The sequence below is a fragment of the Drosophila mojavensis genome, unplaced genomic scaffold, assembly GCF_018153725.1.
Source record: "Drosophila mojavensis isolate 15081-1352.22 unplaced genomic scaffold, ASM1815372v1 contig_80, whole genome shotgun sequence".
Lineage (NCBI taxonomy): Eukaryota > Metazoa > Arthropoda > Insecta > Diptera > Drosophilidae > Drosophila > Drosophila mojavensis.
This window is the reverse complement of record NW_025318906.1, coordinates 16,586,815-16,600,129: the sequence shown is the minus strand read 5'-3', so window position 1 is coordinate 16,600,129 and position 13,315 is coordinate 16,586,815. Positions and strand designations below refer to the sequence as shown.

At 38.1% G+C, this 13,315-nt stretch overlaps 1 protein-coding gene across 2 annotated transcripts; it reads left to right on the top strand.

The window, feature by feature from the left end:
• Nucleotides 1-47: 47 nt before the first annotated feature.
• On the top strand, nucleotides 48-13,014 carry LOC6580239 (semaphorin-1A). Of its 2 annotated transcripts, none has more exons than XM_015164148.3 (7): nucleotides 48-137; nucleotides 6,186-6,914; nucleotides 7,681-7,774; nucleotides 9,084-9,775; nucleotides 9,860-10,879; nucleotides 10,942-11,134; nucleotides 11,208-13,014. In XM_015164148.3, the coding sequence occupies exons 2-7, from the start codon at nucleotides 6,764-6,766 to the stop codon at nucleotides 11,404-11,406; spliced, it is 2,349 nt and encodes a 782-aa protein (XP_015019634.1). In that variant the 5' UTR covers nucleotides 48-137; nucleotides 6,186-6,763; the 3' UTR covers nucleotides 11,407-13,014. The 2 variants fall into 2 exon arrangements, with proteins under 2 accessions (XP_015019634.1, XP_002006093.1); XM_002006057.4 differs by lacking the exon at nucleotides 48-137 and adding an exon at nucleotides 5,483-5,627.
• The last annotated feature ends 301 nt before the right edge of the window (nucleotides 13,015-13,315 follow it).

Sequence of the window (13,315 nt, the reverse complement as noted above, 5' to 3'; positions counted from 1 at the left end):
GTCGACCCGTCGCTATCACTAGATGTATACCAAACAACTCACAGCAAAATGGCCGCCGTAGTGTAAAGAGTATAATTTTTGTAGTTCGTGTTTTTCGCTTAATTTGATCATTATTTGAACATTTTTTATGAATTTTGGTGAGTTTAATGACGGCTAAGGTTTGCATAAGATGCATACACATCATAAAAAATTGATTTATTGTGAGTTTTATGTGTAAAATTTATATTTAAAATCAAAGCTAATGTGACTGCTGTTGCGTTTACTACAAAAAAAAAACTACAAGCCAACTCAAGCGTACCAACCCCCGCGCCGCGCCGCGTTGCGTTTGCCCACACCTAGAGTCAAGCAACAAACAGGTTTTTATTGTGTACAGACGTGTGTTTTTCTCTCTTTTAATTTATGCGCATACAACAACAACCAGCAGCAGCAGCACACACATGTATACACACATCTAAACAAACCAAACATGAAGCAGCATAAGCTTAAAAACGAGTAATACAAGAAAATACATAAATTGTAAAAGTGCGCGTGAGTGTGAGTGTGTTAGTGTGTATGCGTGCTGTAAACAGCACAGCAAGTAGCAGACGAAGGCGAAGCAGCAGCTAGCCAAGTGCTAAAGTGGTGGCCAAGCAGCCAATTCGAACAGAAGCGAAAGAATAAGATGGAGAGAGACAGAAAGATAATATAAAAAACAACAAACTAAACGACTCGCTACACAGCTACAGGTGAATTTGTGGACTTGTTGCCCCTCACTCTGAACAGTGGTCGAGGCGGTGGCCCAAGTGTTAGTGTCTGGCTAAGAACTGTAAAAGGCAGCAGCAGCGAAACGAGTTAGCTGTCTCTTTGCTTTGAGTAGAAAATCTAATAAATTAGCAGCATAATCAATTTGCGTCGTTCTCCAATAAGGTGGAGCGTAAGTGGAAGTGGAAGCTTAAGTGCATATCAAAAGCTAACGGTAAACTATCCTGCTCAAAATTAAATGCAAAGAACTGTGGCAAGAACAGCAACGCCCAAGCCGAGAGAATGAAAAAACCAACAACAAATTCGACTTCGAGTCAAAGTGTCAAAAACGGCAGCAGCTCAAAGTGGAACGCTCAGTGTCCCACTTAACCTAAAAAAAACAGCTCCCCCCGTTCCTCTCTTTCTCACGCATTTTGAGAGATACTTAAATGCATCTGTGTGTGTGTGTGTGTGTGTGTGCGTGAATGCAACTGTGTAAATATGTGATATTGTTTGTTTGATTTATAAACGCGTTTGAAAACTGACAACTGAAAACAGAAAACAAGAAACTTCATCAATAGAAACTCCCACGCTCGTTTTACGCGCTATTAGCTATGCTACTATTATGAGTATATATATAAATATACTTATTATTTTGTGAATGAAAAACTTGTCGCGCCTTATATGTATTAAGAGCTCTATTTTGTTGTTCGAATTATTAAGCGCTCATTTGTTTGTTACACTTTGAATAGCAGGCGCTTCTGAATCATCTACGCTTCCGCTGAAACCCAACTGAGTATCGCTTCTTAATTAAACTGGTTTAACTACGATACACAATATACATATCAATGTGTGTGTGTGCGTGTGTGTATCTGAATCATGTAGGAGTTGAGCTCAAATCGGAAGTAAAGCCTTCAGTCCCCACGATTGTTCCGTGGATAAGTGATGTGAAAAGCAAAGTGAAGACTCGAAAGTGCATTGAACTGAACTAATGATAAGGAGAAGCCAGAACTAAAGCAAGTAAAAGAATGTTGCACTCATGTGAAACCGACTGCATTATACTCCTACACTGAACAACAAGAGCCGTCGAGCCAAGTCAAACCAGACGTTATTTATTAGGGCATATTTAGTTTCCCACCTTTTTACGACTTCTGTTTTGAGCTTATCATTAAATGAGATCATAAATGGTCTTCATTTTAGATATGGTATATCAAGAGACATTTTATTACACTAGAACTTCGTCATATCTATACGTTTAGAATATATTATGATAATATTTGAGTATTTTATTATATAGTAAAAAAAACTATTAAACTATATCTGCTTATACTTCAAATTTCAAGCCTCTCTTAGTTCAATATAGATAGACAATACTTAATATATTTCTTTCAAGCGAGTAGAAAAGCCATAAAATATAATGTAATGCAAAAACAACTTCAACAAAGGGGTCTTTAACTGTATTGAATTAATCAGTCATTGATATAAATTCAGACAATCAACAGACTATAAACATATATACATATGTATATATAATATATGATAACAACAAATATGAGCTTTACAACACGTTCGACTTTGGTTAAGTTTATTATTATTGTGAAACTGAAGTCGATAAATAAACAAGCCGAAGTTCCCTAGAGTATCAAGTATGTATACAGCTATATTATGGTATGCTTATTATATTTGTTTACCGAAAGAACTTTCGTCAGGTTGCATGATCATAATATAGAGTATTGTAACTAATACCAAGAAATTTGTATTATAAAAATATAAATGAATAGAACTAGAAATATTTGCTATTGAAACTAAGACAGACAAAAATTTAGAAAGAACTTCACACTATCAATATAATACCATAACAATTAGTAGGTTTACAGGGTATATCTTCAATCAGTCACGGCTTTGGCTAGACTCTGATGCTACCCATTTAGATCGTTTACTGTAGATTACAAAACATCGCATGAAATATGCAAAATCTTAAAGATTGCAAAACAGCTTCAGAAGCAGAACCAGAACTGAAACCAGAAACAGACATCGCCCAGTCAGTCAGTCTACGGACTCTGCTGAATCTCTCTATAAGGCGAAGGCCCGGTCGCAGGTGGCAGCACCTGTTAGCTTTTGCCTTACGTATTGACTAGCTGGACGCCCACTTGCCAAACAGGTTGCATGATAGTAGCAGCAGGTCTATGATCAGGTTTCCAGCTAATATATGGGTATATATAAAAATATATATGTGTTATATATGAGTGCCTCGTGGTGCTAGATTTGGCTATAGCTAATATTCATAGGCAGAAATCAATTTTAATTGTGGAGCACGTACTGGAAGAGCGCTCGACCGATTTATCTATTAACACGCTCACGCTTCCCACAGCGTTGGCCGAAGAAAATGCAGCAGCAGCAGCAGCCGTAGCCGTAGAGAGCGTCAGACGTGACATACATTTCACCGTTATCTTGATCAAGCAGCTTATCTGTGTGCATCACAAATAGACGTAGAAAAAGATGAAGAAGAACACAGACAAACACCCATCTGTGTATGCTTATCAGCAAAGAAAAACCGGGAAAGTGTGAAACGAGTCAAGCGAGCGGCAGCTGTACACAGACTGAGACACACAAGCACACACACACACACACGCCACAACAGAGTGACCGATAGATAGATTCTAACTGACATTTGAGCTAATTAATTAGTAGCACATAAATAGTCGTAGAGTCAGCATTTTGTAACTAGTCTTTCAAAAGCGGAACGCACTTCCTGGCATTGAACTAAATGTGGCTTATGAAATTTTAGAGCTTAAAAAAAAAACGACAAACAAAAACCACATAAAACATTTAATACTTATTCATATATAAATGTTTTATGTATGCATACCGAGGGCAGCTCAAGAAACTAATACATTTGACTAAGCTGTTTTCCATATATAACTAAAGAAAGTTAGCTGCTGATAGCTCCTAGACGAAATGCCCTCAGAAATTTATTCAGCTGTTCCCATTTCAGCTGTACGATATAGTTGTAGTTGTTGTTGTTATTTGTTAAACAAATATGTCAGGCAAGCTTTATAATTTAACCTTTTTCAAATAACTGATTTATCGACGGTCTGTTTTGTTTTCCTATTAAATGCAAAAAGCCTTGAAGCTTCAATCATTTCTATTATATCTTCATATAATACTTACATAAAGAAGACGGTATTGTAAAAAAGTGTAGAAATGTGCAAGAGTAGAGACAAATACCTATAAAAAAAAAGATAAATAAATAAATATACATATATATACATATTTTTTAGGTATGTATACATATATTATCGACCAGACATCTATCTTTATAAAACTTTGCATAGGCCCGTTAATGTATCTTATTATCATTAGGAATAAGCTAGGGAAACTATTGTTCAAAGCAACTCTGATAAATGTTTTCCACTGAAACTGAATCAAATTATCAGATTACGATCTTTGTTAGGTCTTATTAAGACATTCAAATCCAATTCAATACATTGGTACAGAATCTGTTAACGAATTGGCAGGTTATCTATTTGTACTCTATGGATAACTAAACTTTCCTTTATGTGAAATTCTAATAACTATAGCCAAACTTTATTTAGATTGAAGACCTAATTTAAATTAAATTTTTATATTACAATTAATATTTTAATAAAATATTTCATTTATTATAAAAATTTTTAGATTATAGAATCGTTATGAATATTATTTGAATAATAATTCTTCATTTTACTTAAAAATATAAAGTAAGTCTAGCATTTTTATCCATAGAATACGTGCAAAAATAGTTGCCCATTTGTATTACATTTCAATCGCCCCTCGCGAACAGTTTCTACAATTCTTAAGGTTAATTGTGGACCCCTATATTTTCAACATTAGCCGCACATATTACAAAACCGAAACATCGAATGGGCCAAGAGTCAGACGGGTCACTCGACCTGCAAACCTTCAGGCTGGTAAAACGAAACCAGCAGCAGGCACAACACAACACAAATTCATTGACCAAAACAACAAGAAGAGCCAACAAGTGTGACCTTCAATTGGCCAATAAAGCAATTTATTGAAGATCATCTACCATCAGCGTCGCCCCTCGCTGAGGCAAAACTTGTCCAAGTGTGACGGACGGCGAGGCGTGAGAAACTGTAACAGACTTTTCCCACCTTTTCCCCTGCCATCGTCATAAAAAGAAAGAAAAAAACCTGAGGCCCACACATGGAAATTACGTGTGAGTGTCCATGTGTGTGTGTGTGTGCGTGTGTGTGAACGTGTGATGAACAGCATTTGCAGGACAACACGTTCTGATATATTGAGAGCCTCTGTCTATCTAACTGATTAGACACCAAATGCTGACAAGGAAAATCAACGGAAAATACTGCACGTGATTTCCAACAAAAACTGGAAAAACTCACGAAATTATAATTCATACAAAATGCCGCTGAGCCACAGGACAGCATGAAGCGGTGCGTGACACGTTAAGGGTGGTGCACCGAAGCAAATAATCAGTAAGAGTGGGAGCGAGACAGAGAGCGGGAGACGTATATTGAGAGCGCTAAGTGCAGTGCTGCTAAAACGGTTCTTAGCCAGCTTAAAGCGGCTCTCAAACTGTGCTCGCGAGTGTGTAGGCGTAAGCTGTATTGTTGTTGCTTTGCCATAGCTACTGCTGCCGCCGCTGCCGCTGTTATTGTTGTTTTTTGCGTTATTCTGTTTGCTGTGCTCGCTCAGTTGGCAATTTTGTTGTGTTCGTCAGTTTCAGTGCTCGACGAGTTGGCCTAACGCGCGGTTCGGCTTGGACGATTTTAAAGCGTTTTCGTAGAAAGTGTGAAAAGTGTGTGAAGAATTTGCAAACAATCGCATTAACAAATGCGCCGAAACCAGTTTGATTGTTACACAAGTGAAATTAATGTTTCCATTTGGTAATAATATTCAACACTGAAGTGAAAACTATATATCATTATATAATAATAAAAACTAACAATAAAAAAATTCGATAATTACAAATATGAACAATAGCCGACTGAGAGGAGAGATTTAAGTTTTACTATACAAATTGAAGCTATAATAAATAAATTATATCAGTTGCGGAAACTACTCGAAATTATCATCTACATAAGTCTAAAATAATTATATATTTAAATCGTACAACGAGCAGTTGGTTAGGCATAAAGAATATTGATATAAATTAAGCTTAGTATGCCTTATAAATGTACTATATGTACTATAAACTAGATTAGTGTTTATAAAGTAAACATACATATTTTATTGTATTATGAGAAACTAAATAGTAAAATAACTGACCTACCTAAAGTATCACATAAAAATGTAGTAAGCAGGAAGTTAATGGCGGCCTATTAGCCCCATATTGCATACAAATTGACCACAACCAACAATTAGGTCTAGTGAAATTCCAGGCATTCCGCTGAAGCAAAAAAGCGACTTCGAATTAACCAACAATCTTTTTCATCTCATTGCAGGTTTTGCGTTTTCTTCTTTTGAGCACATCAACTAATAGCATTGAGAAAACAAACAAACAAAAAATAATAATATATAAATAAAGAAATCAACAGCAAGAGACGAAGAAGAACGACGCAGTGAAATTTATTATACGCTACAGAGAACAGAGTGCTAGAGCTATGCTAGCAAATAAGCAACAACTGCAGCAACTACAGAGGCAACTGGCACGAGAATATGGCAGCAATCAGAATGACAAACTGCAGTGATTAAAACCAGTCAGGCCAGGCCCGGCCAGCCCCACTGGCACCAGCAGCCAGCTAGCGAGTCGCTCAGTCTGCGAGTGTAGCAGCTGCACCACTAAGCACCACCCAAGCGAGAGTGGCAAACGCTGCTGAATCATCAGAATTCAGCACTACACAAAAAACAGATAGCAAAAAAAAAAAAAAAAAAAAAAAAAGCCAGGCTCAACAGAATTTCAAGTGCGCTACGTCAATTGAAAAGACTTTAATTCCAGCAAGTGCTGTCGGGGCACAGCGCCGAGCTAAAGAACACGTCAAGAGACCTTCAGCGTGCAACGTCAACAACTGTGGCAGCAACAATGCTAATTACTGACCGGAGAAGATATCATCCGCACAGGGGCTGTGGCACCACCGCAACAGATGTCAAGTTGGGTGCATGCATCTGCCTTTGGCTCTGCATCGCGGCTGTCGGTGCTTGGATGCCCGATGTGCGGCCCGATTTACAAACAAGTAAGTTCCAAGTTCGCCAACAATTACAATGTAATTCGGCTTCTTCCTCTGCTTCGTCTTCCACATATACACTTCCCACTACTTTTGTATTATTGCTGTTTATTTGTGCCACTTGTTGTTTGTTTTGCTGTTTTATTCTTTGTTTTTTCTTTATGGCTTTGGCTCTGCCGCTCGTTTATCAGCATTCGGCTGAGCTGGCTTCGCTGGCCGCGCTGCTTATCGCGCCCAATTTTTCGCAATGCTTGCAACAAATTAGCGTTTCCTCTGAAGCAACATGTAAAATGGGCCACCTAATTACGGCCATTTATTCTAATGAAATCAAATGCCAGCTAAACTTTGCAGCTCAGCTGCTTGCGTTTCTCACAAGCTTCGTTTCAATGGCATGGCAAAATATTTTGATTTCGGAAATTCTTCAAATAGAATAATAAATCTATTAATAATAAAAATCAATCGATTAATAATAAATAGTATATATATTCTACAGTTCGCCAATCAGAACATAGAGTTCTGAAAATAAGAAAGTTATTTTATTCTAATCTAAAAATTTTATTTCTCTTCTAAATCTCATATAGCAAAAGTCTTAAGTCTTATAGCTTAAATTAAAATCAAAAGTCAAATATATTTTTTGGTTATTCTTTTCAAGTTTTTAACTCTCGACTAAAAACACATTTTTCTAGTATTGTAATTATAATTGTAGGCACTAAAATCTTTCAGCTTTTCCTCCCTCATGCCACTCGCATTAATTGACTTTCATTTTGATTTGCAGAGCCAGACAAAGTGACGGCCAGTTTCTTTGGCAACACAACGGACTATTATAAGATTTTGGATCACAATGATGAGAGCATTCTCGTGGGTGCCAAGTAAGTACGGCGGATGCCCCATTTTAATTGATATGGATGTATATGGACTTTGCCTGAAGGTATTCTCTCCCTCTCGCATTGCCTTATACGAATTAGCAACACAATCAATTCTTCTCTACCTGAGCTGCATGCGCAAATGCTCATTTTTATTGGCACGAGCTAACTTAAATATTTATAAATAAAAAGAAAAGGCAACTACAAACAATGCTCGATTCGCGGAATAATTAACGCGCCATTGGCATTACGAATGCCAACCTTTCCGAGCAACTATTGTTGCAAAATGTGTTAATTTATCTGTATATCGATATGCATAGCTAATATATTTATTCATGTATGTGTATGTATATGCCAGTGTGTATGTTTTTTCTAGTCAAGTGCAAATCTTGCATTTCTCATTCGCTTTCCTGGAATCACGTATGTATATATCAGCAGGCCAAAATGTTTATTTACGTATAATTCTATTCAGCATTCACTTGAAATGAAACATGCTAAAGTGCAATTAACCAGATCCAGGCAGCAAAATGTTCAAGAAAAAAAAAAAAAAAAGAAAGAACAAGATTTATATAAATAAACATAAATTTCATTAATTATTATGTGGGTAATTTAAGAGTTTTAGTTTAGTATACATATTGCTTAGCAGCAGCTTAAAGCATATCCATAAAAAGCTGCGGTCATAAAAAAAGTAGTACAAACAAATTTAGTAGCTTACTAACTAAATATAGACATCTAAATTAGTAAGAAATTGTTTCAGTTTGAGTACTACAATAAATTTTTTAATAATTTTTTTCGACTGCTGTTGTATTTAGAATGCAATTAGTCAACATTTAATAAAAGCTTTTTACTATTAACAAAAAATATACATTTAAGATATAATGTTTGCATAAATCTCAGTTTTGTATAAAGCCAAGGCCAAGACATATTTGAGGAAATGTATCTGTGGCTAGCAAAGCACTGAGGGGCAGGTTCCAGCTGGTTGTCTTCACATTGCCATAAACTAGAAATATCGCCTGAACGGCTGAGCATAGATGAAATGATGACAATTAAAACGCAATTGCATGTTTAAGTACTTGATTCAATGTTTCTAGGTTCCAATTATTTGCGCAAAAATAACCTTGGTACGGCTGACTGTACATGTGTGTGTGTGTGTGTGTGTGTGTGTGTGTGTGTGTGTGTGTGTGTTTGTGTGGCTCATTTATTTTGGCTTGGTTGGCAATTAGCTAAATTAGCAGGCTGCACACATATGCACAGACGTGACACGACTGGCAGGCGTGGCAATTAAGTAAATAATTTGATTATCGTCTCTTCGCAGGGACGTCATCTACAATATCACACTGCGGGGACTGAAGGAGACCAGCCGACTGGAGTGGCGCAGCTCGGGCGCCGATCGTGAGCTGTGCGTGCTGAAGGGCAAACACGAATGGGATTGTCACAACTATTTGCGTGTGTTCGCCCGACTGCCCAATGGCCAAATTCTGCTCTGCGGCACCAATTCGTATAAGCCACGCTGTCGTCACTACACCACCGTGGATCAGGCGGCAGAGGGAACTGAGGCGGGAGCGGGAGCGGGCAGCGGCAACAGCATGCTGTACGAGATAACGCGAGATGTGGAGGCTCAGGGTCTCTGCCCGTACAGTCCCGCCCACAACAGCACCTATGTGTTTGCCGATGGCCAGCTGTACAGCGCCACGGTTGCCGATTTCTCTGGCGGGGATCCATTGATCTATCGCGAGAATCTGCGCACCGAGCAATACGATCTCAAGCAGCTCAATCAGCCAGACTTTGTGGGCGCCATTGAGCGCAACGGCTTTGTGCTGTTCTTCTTCCGTGAACTGTCCATGGAGTACATGAACTTTGGCAAGGCGGTCTATTCCCGGGTGGGTCGCGTCTGCAAGAACGATCGCGGTGGACCCTACAATCATGCCAAGAGCTGGACGTCATTCTTGAAAACACGACTCAACTGCTCGGTGCCTGGCGAGTTTCCATTCTACTTTGATGAGATACGTAAGTGCCGAAATGCTAATACGCCCACTCTGTACAGATTGATATGACATCATCGTTTGACTCTCATTGTTTTTACCCAAACAGAGGCTATAAGTCCGGTTGTGGAGAGCGGCCCCAATGCGTTGGTTTACGCAGTGTTTACCACACCGGTGAACGCCATACCCGGCTCGGCGGTCTGTGCCTATCGCGTGGATGACATATTGGCTGCCTTTGATGGGGCCTTCAAATCGCAGAAGGACTCCCAATCGCACTGGCTGCCAGTGGAGCAAACGCAGGTGCCTAAGCCACGGCCCGGCCAGTGTGTGGAGGACTCTCGCACTCTGACAAGCATTGCAGTGAACTTCATTAAGAATCATCCACTAATGGAGAGCGCTGTGCCTGCTGTGCATGGCCGTCCGCTGCTCACCAAGGTCAATCTGCACCATCGGCTGACGGCCATTGCGGTGGACCCGCAAGTGCGTGCATTGAATGGCAACTATTACGATGTTATCTATAGTGGCACCGATGACGGCAAGGTGACCAAGTTCATCAACATCGTGACATCGCATCAGAACAGCAGCGTCGATCGCTTGCGTACGGTGGTCATCTCTGAAATGCAGGTGCTGCCGCTTGGCACACCTGTCCGCGAGCTGGTTATCTCTTCTAAGAAGAACACGCTCGTCGTGGTCAGCGATGGACGACTGGTAACGGTGCCCCTGCATCACTGCTCATTGATTGTGGACTGCCTGGGCTGCCTCAGCCTGCAGGACCCGAACTGTGCCTGGGATCTACAGACTCACGAGTGCAAGAATCTGGCCGCCAGCCAACACAAGTTCGGCACCAAGACCTATCTGCAAAGTCTGAATACAACCAAAAAGGCGGCTGCGTTCCTGTGCCCGAAAACAGCCGCAGATCCCGTCATTGTCACCATGGCGCCCTCGCAAATGGAGGAGGTGCAAAAACTGCACTATGCCAGTGTAAGTGGCACGCCTGCAGAGGTGCAACCCAGCCTGGAGCAGCAGCCAACGGGCAACGGTGCTGACTTTACGCTTAATGACTATATCGATGAGAACAAAATACCGCAGGCATCCGTGGATCCGGAGCAAGTTATGACCAATCTGCATGGTAAGTGAATGAGTCACAAATGGTTCTTCATTTTCTCACTTTCCCTTCCCTTCTCGTTGTAGATCCCCAGAAATCAATCGCTGTTGTCAATGAGGTGCACAAGGCTTCTACCTTGGCAGACAACACAATTATCATCATTGCCGTAGTGTCGTTTATGGCATTCTTTTTGGGTAGCATAATGGGCATCAAAATAAAGCAGTGGTGTAATCAAACCCGATTGGATGCCAGCCACCACAATCACTTTGGCAAGCCGATGTAAGAATTAACCTCGCTGCAAACTATATGCACAAACTATTCATATCCATTTCTTTCTTTCTTTTTATTGCAGTCAATTCAAGCATCAAAATAGCGGCAAGGACATTAATTTGCTAATCAATTCGAATCCATATACCACAACACAGAAAACACCGAATCTCGATCTTGAAAAAGATCGCAGTCACGAATGCAAAAATTCCACAGAACATTTGGAAAAGGAGCTGCCTTGCAAAACGTCCACTCTGACAAAAGTGAAGCGCACTTATATATGAGTAGGGAAACATCATCAGTTTTTTTGATGGCCAGTTTACCACAAAATTAGTCGAATTTTCGTTGTTTATGTTGATGTTAGTTGTAGTATTTCCCCGCCCCGATCGGACGTATCAGCAGTTTTTAATTGGCGCGTTTGAAACGCGTCTTGGCGCATCCGAAACTGCTGTGCTTATATTTAGTTACCTTTTTTTTGTCAAGGTTTAGTTTAATTTATCGCTTAAGCGTAGCGTCGTGTGCTACAGCACACAGATAGTAATGGCAATAACATTAATTTAACATTGTCTGAACGCGCGACGGCACGTCTGTTTATGTTTATTTGATAGTATAATTTGTAAGTGCAAAACTTAGAGCTTAAACGAATTGCATATCACATGTAGAAAACTGAATCGGGCTACACAAAAATTGGCTAGTATGTTTTATTGAACAAAAGTTTTTGGTCATGCCCAAGAATATTGAACCCACCCATGAATCAAATATTTTTTCTCGAAATTCAGACGATTATTATTCTGTACAAGTATTTTGTTAGACTGAAAGTTTTTCTATTTTCTTTATAGTTTTTCCATGTGCATGCAACAAATGCGATTTAATTATAAACTTTCTGTTTTTGTGGCTAAGCAATGCAATATAAATTGTATCTAACATAAAGCTCAATAAGGAATTGAATATAAGAGAATGTATTTTTGTAATATTATATAATACGATCTAGACTTAAGCAACCCAAAACGATTATTTAACGTTTAGTTCTGCGGTCAAACATAAATGAGGCTGTTTCGTACGAACTGAGATCCCTTGACACAGCAGCCCTTAAAATAAAATGAAAGAAATTACGCACAAATAATTATAGAACACGCCTTAAAAACAAAAAACAAAAAATACAAACAAAAAAATATATATAACAATCAATTTATATGCCTATATTTAGGGCCTTAAATGTAAAGTAAAATATTTAGACTAAGCATTAAAATAAATTTATACTTGCTTGCATGTATTTTAAAGCAGAATCAGCATTTTATATGTTTATGTTTATCGTTTAAGATGTTGTCCGTCCGTAACAAATTCGAATTTTTTATAAAATAATAATCATAATATATTTTTATATGTAATTGTATCTAAAAATTTTAATGTCTAAGTACAATTTTAAGCATAATGAAAAAGAAAATATTTTACAAAAAAAAAAAAAAAAAGAATTTTATAAATCAGCAAAAAAAAAAAAAAAAAAAAAAAAAAAAAACAAACAAAAAAAAAAAGAACATGTCTATATATGAATACATATTTAACAAAATATTAAGGATCAGGAAATGGTTGTGCTCGATGACTCGAATAATACAACAAAATTTTTATAATCTTATCACAATCGAGCAATACCACATCCTGAAATTCTCATATTGTGATAGATTTTATTGAACTTTTTAATGAAAAACAAAATGTATATGCCTTTTAGGTTGAAAAACAATAATATATGTGAAACGGAGTCTCTCTGCATGCAAATATTTTCAATTGAACAAAATATAAATTTTATAAAATATGTGTATTGTACTTGATATATTGTTGTAAAGGCATTCAATGAGCTATGCTAAATTTAATAAAGTCGTCATTTTTAATACGAATTGCAATGTTTTTTCTTACTACTTTTACTTAGTTATTTCTTATTATGTTTGATCTGAATTTTTCTTGTGTTTTATATATACCTGAATAGGAAACACACTAAAAGAATTCGTAAATAGGTATGTGAGTGCACTCAGTGAGTGGGTCTTTTAACAGTGCTTAGCGGACTGTTATTAGCATTTTTCAACTTCCTGTTAAACTCCACTAGCTCTCTTACAGTAAAATGTTAATAAGTGCACAATTGATTTTCTGGTATTTTTTATTTGTAATCAAAAATGCCTTATGAACTTGGTCACACTGTTG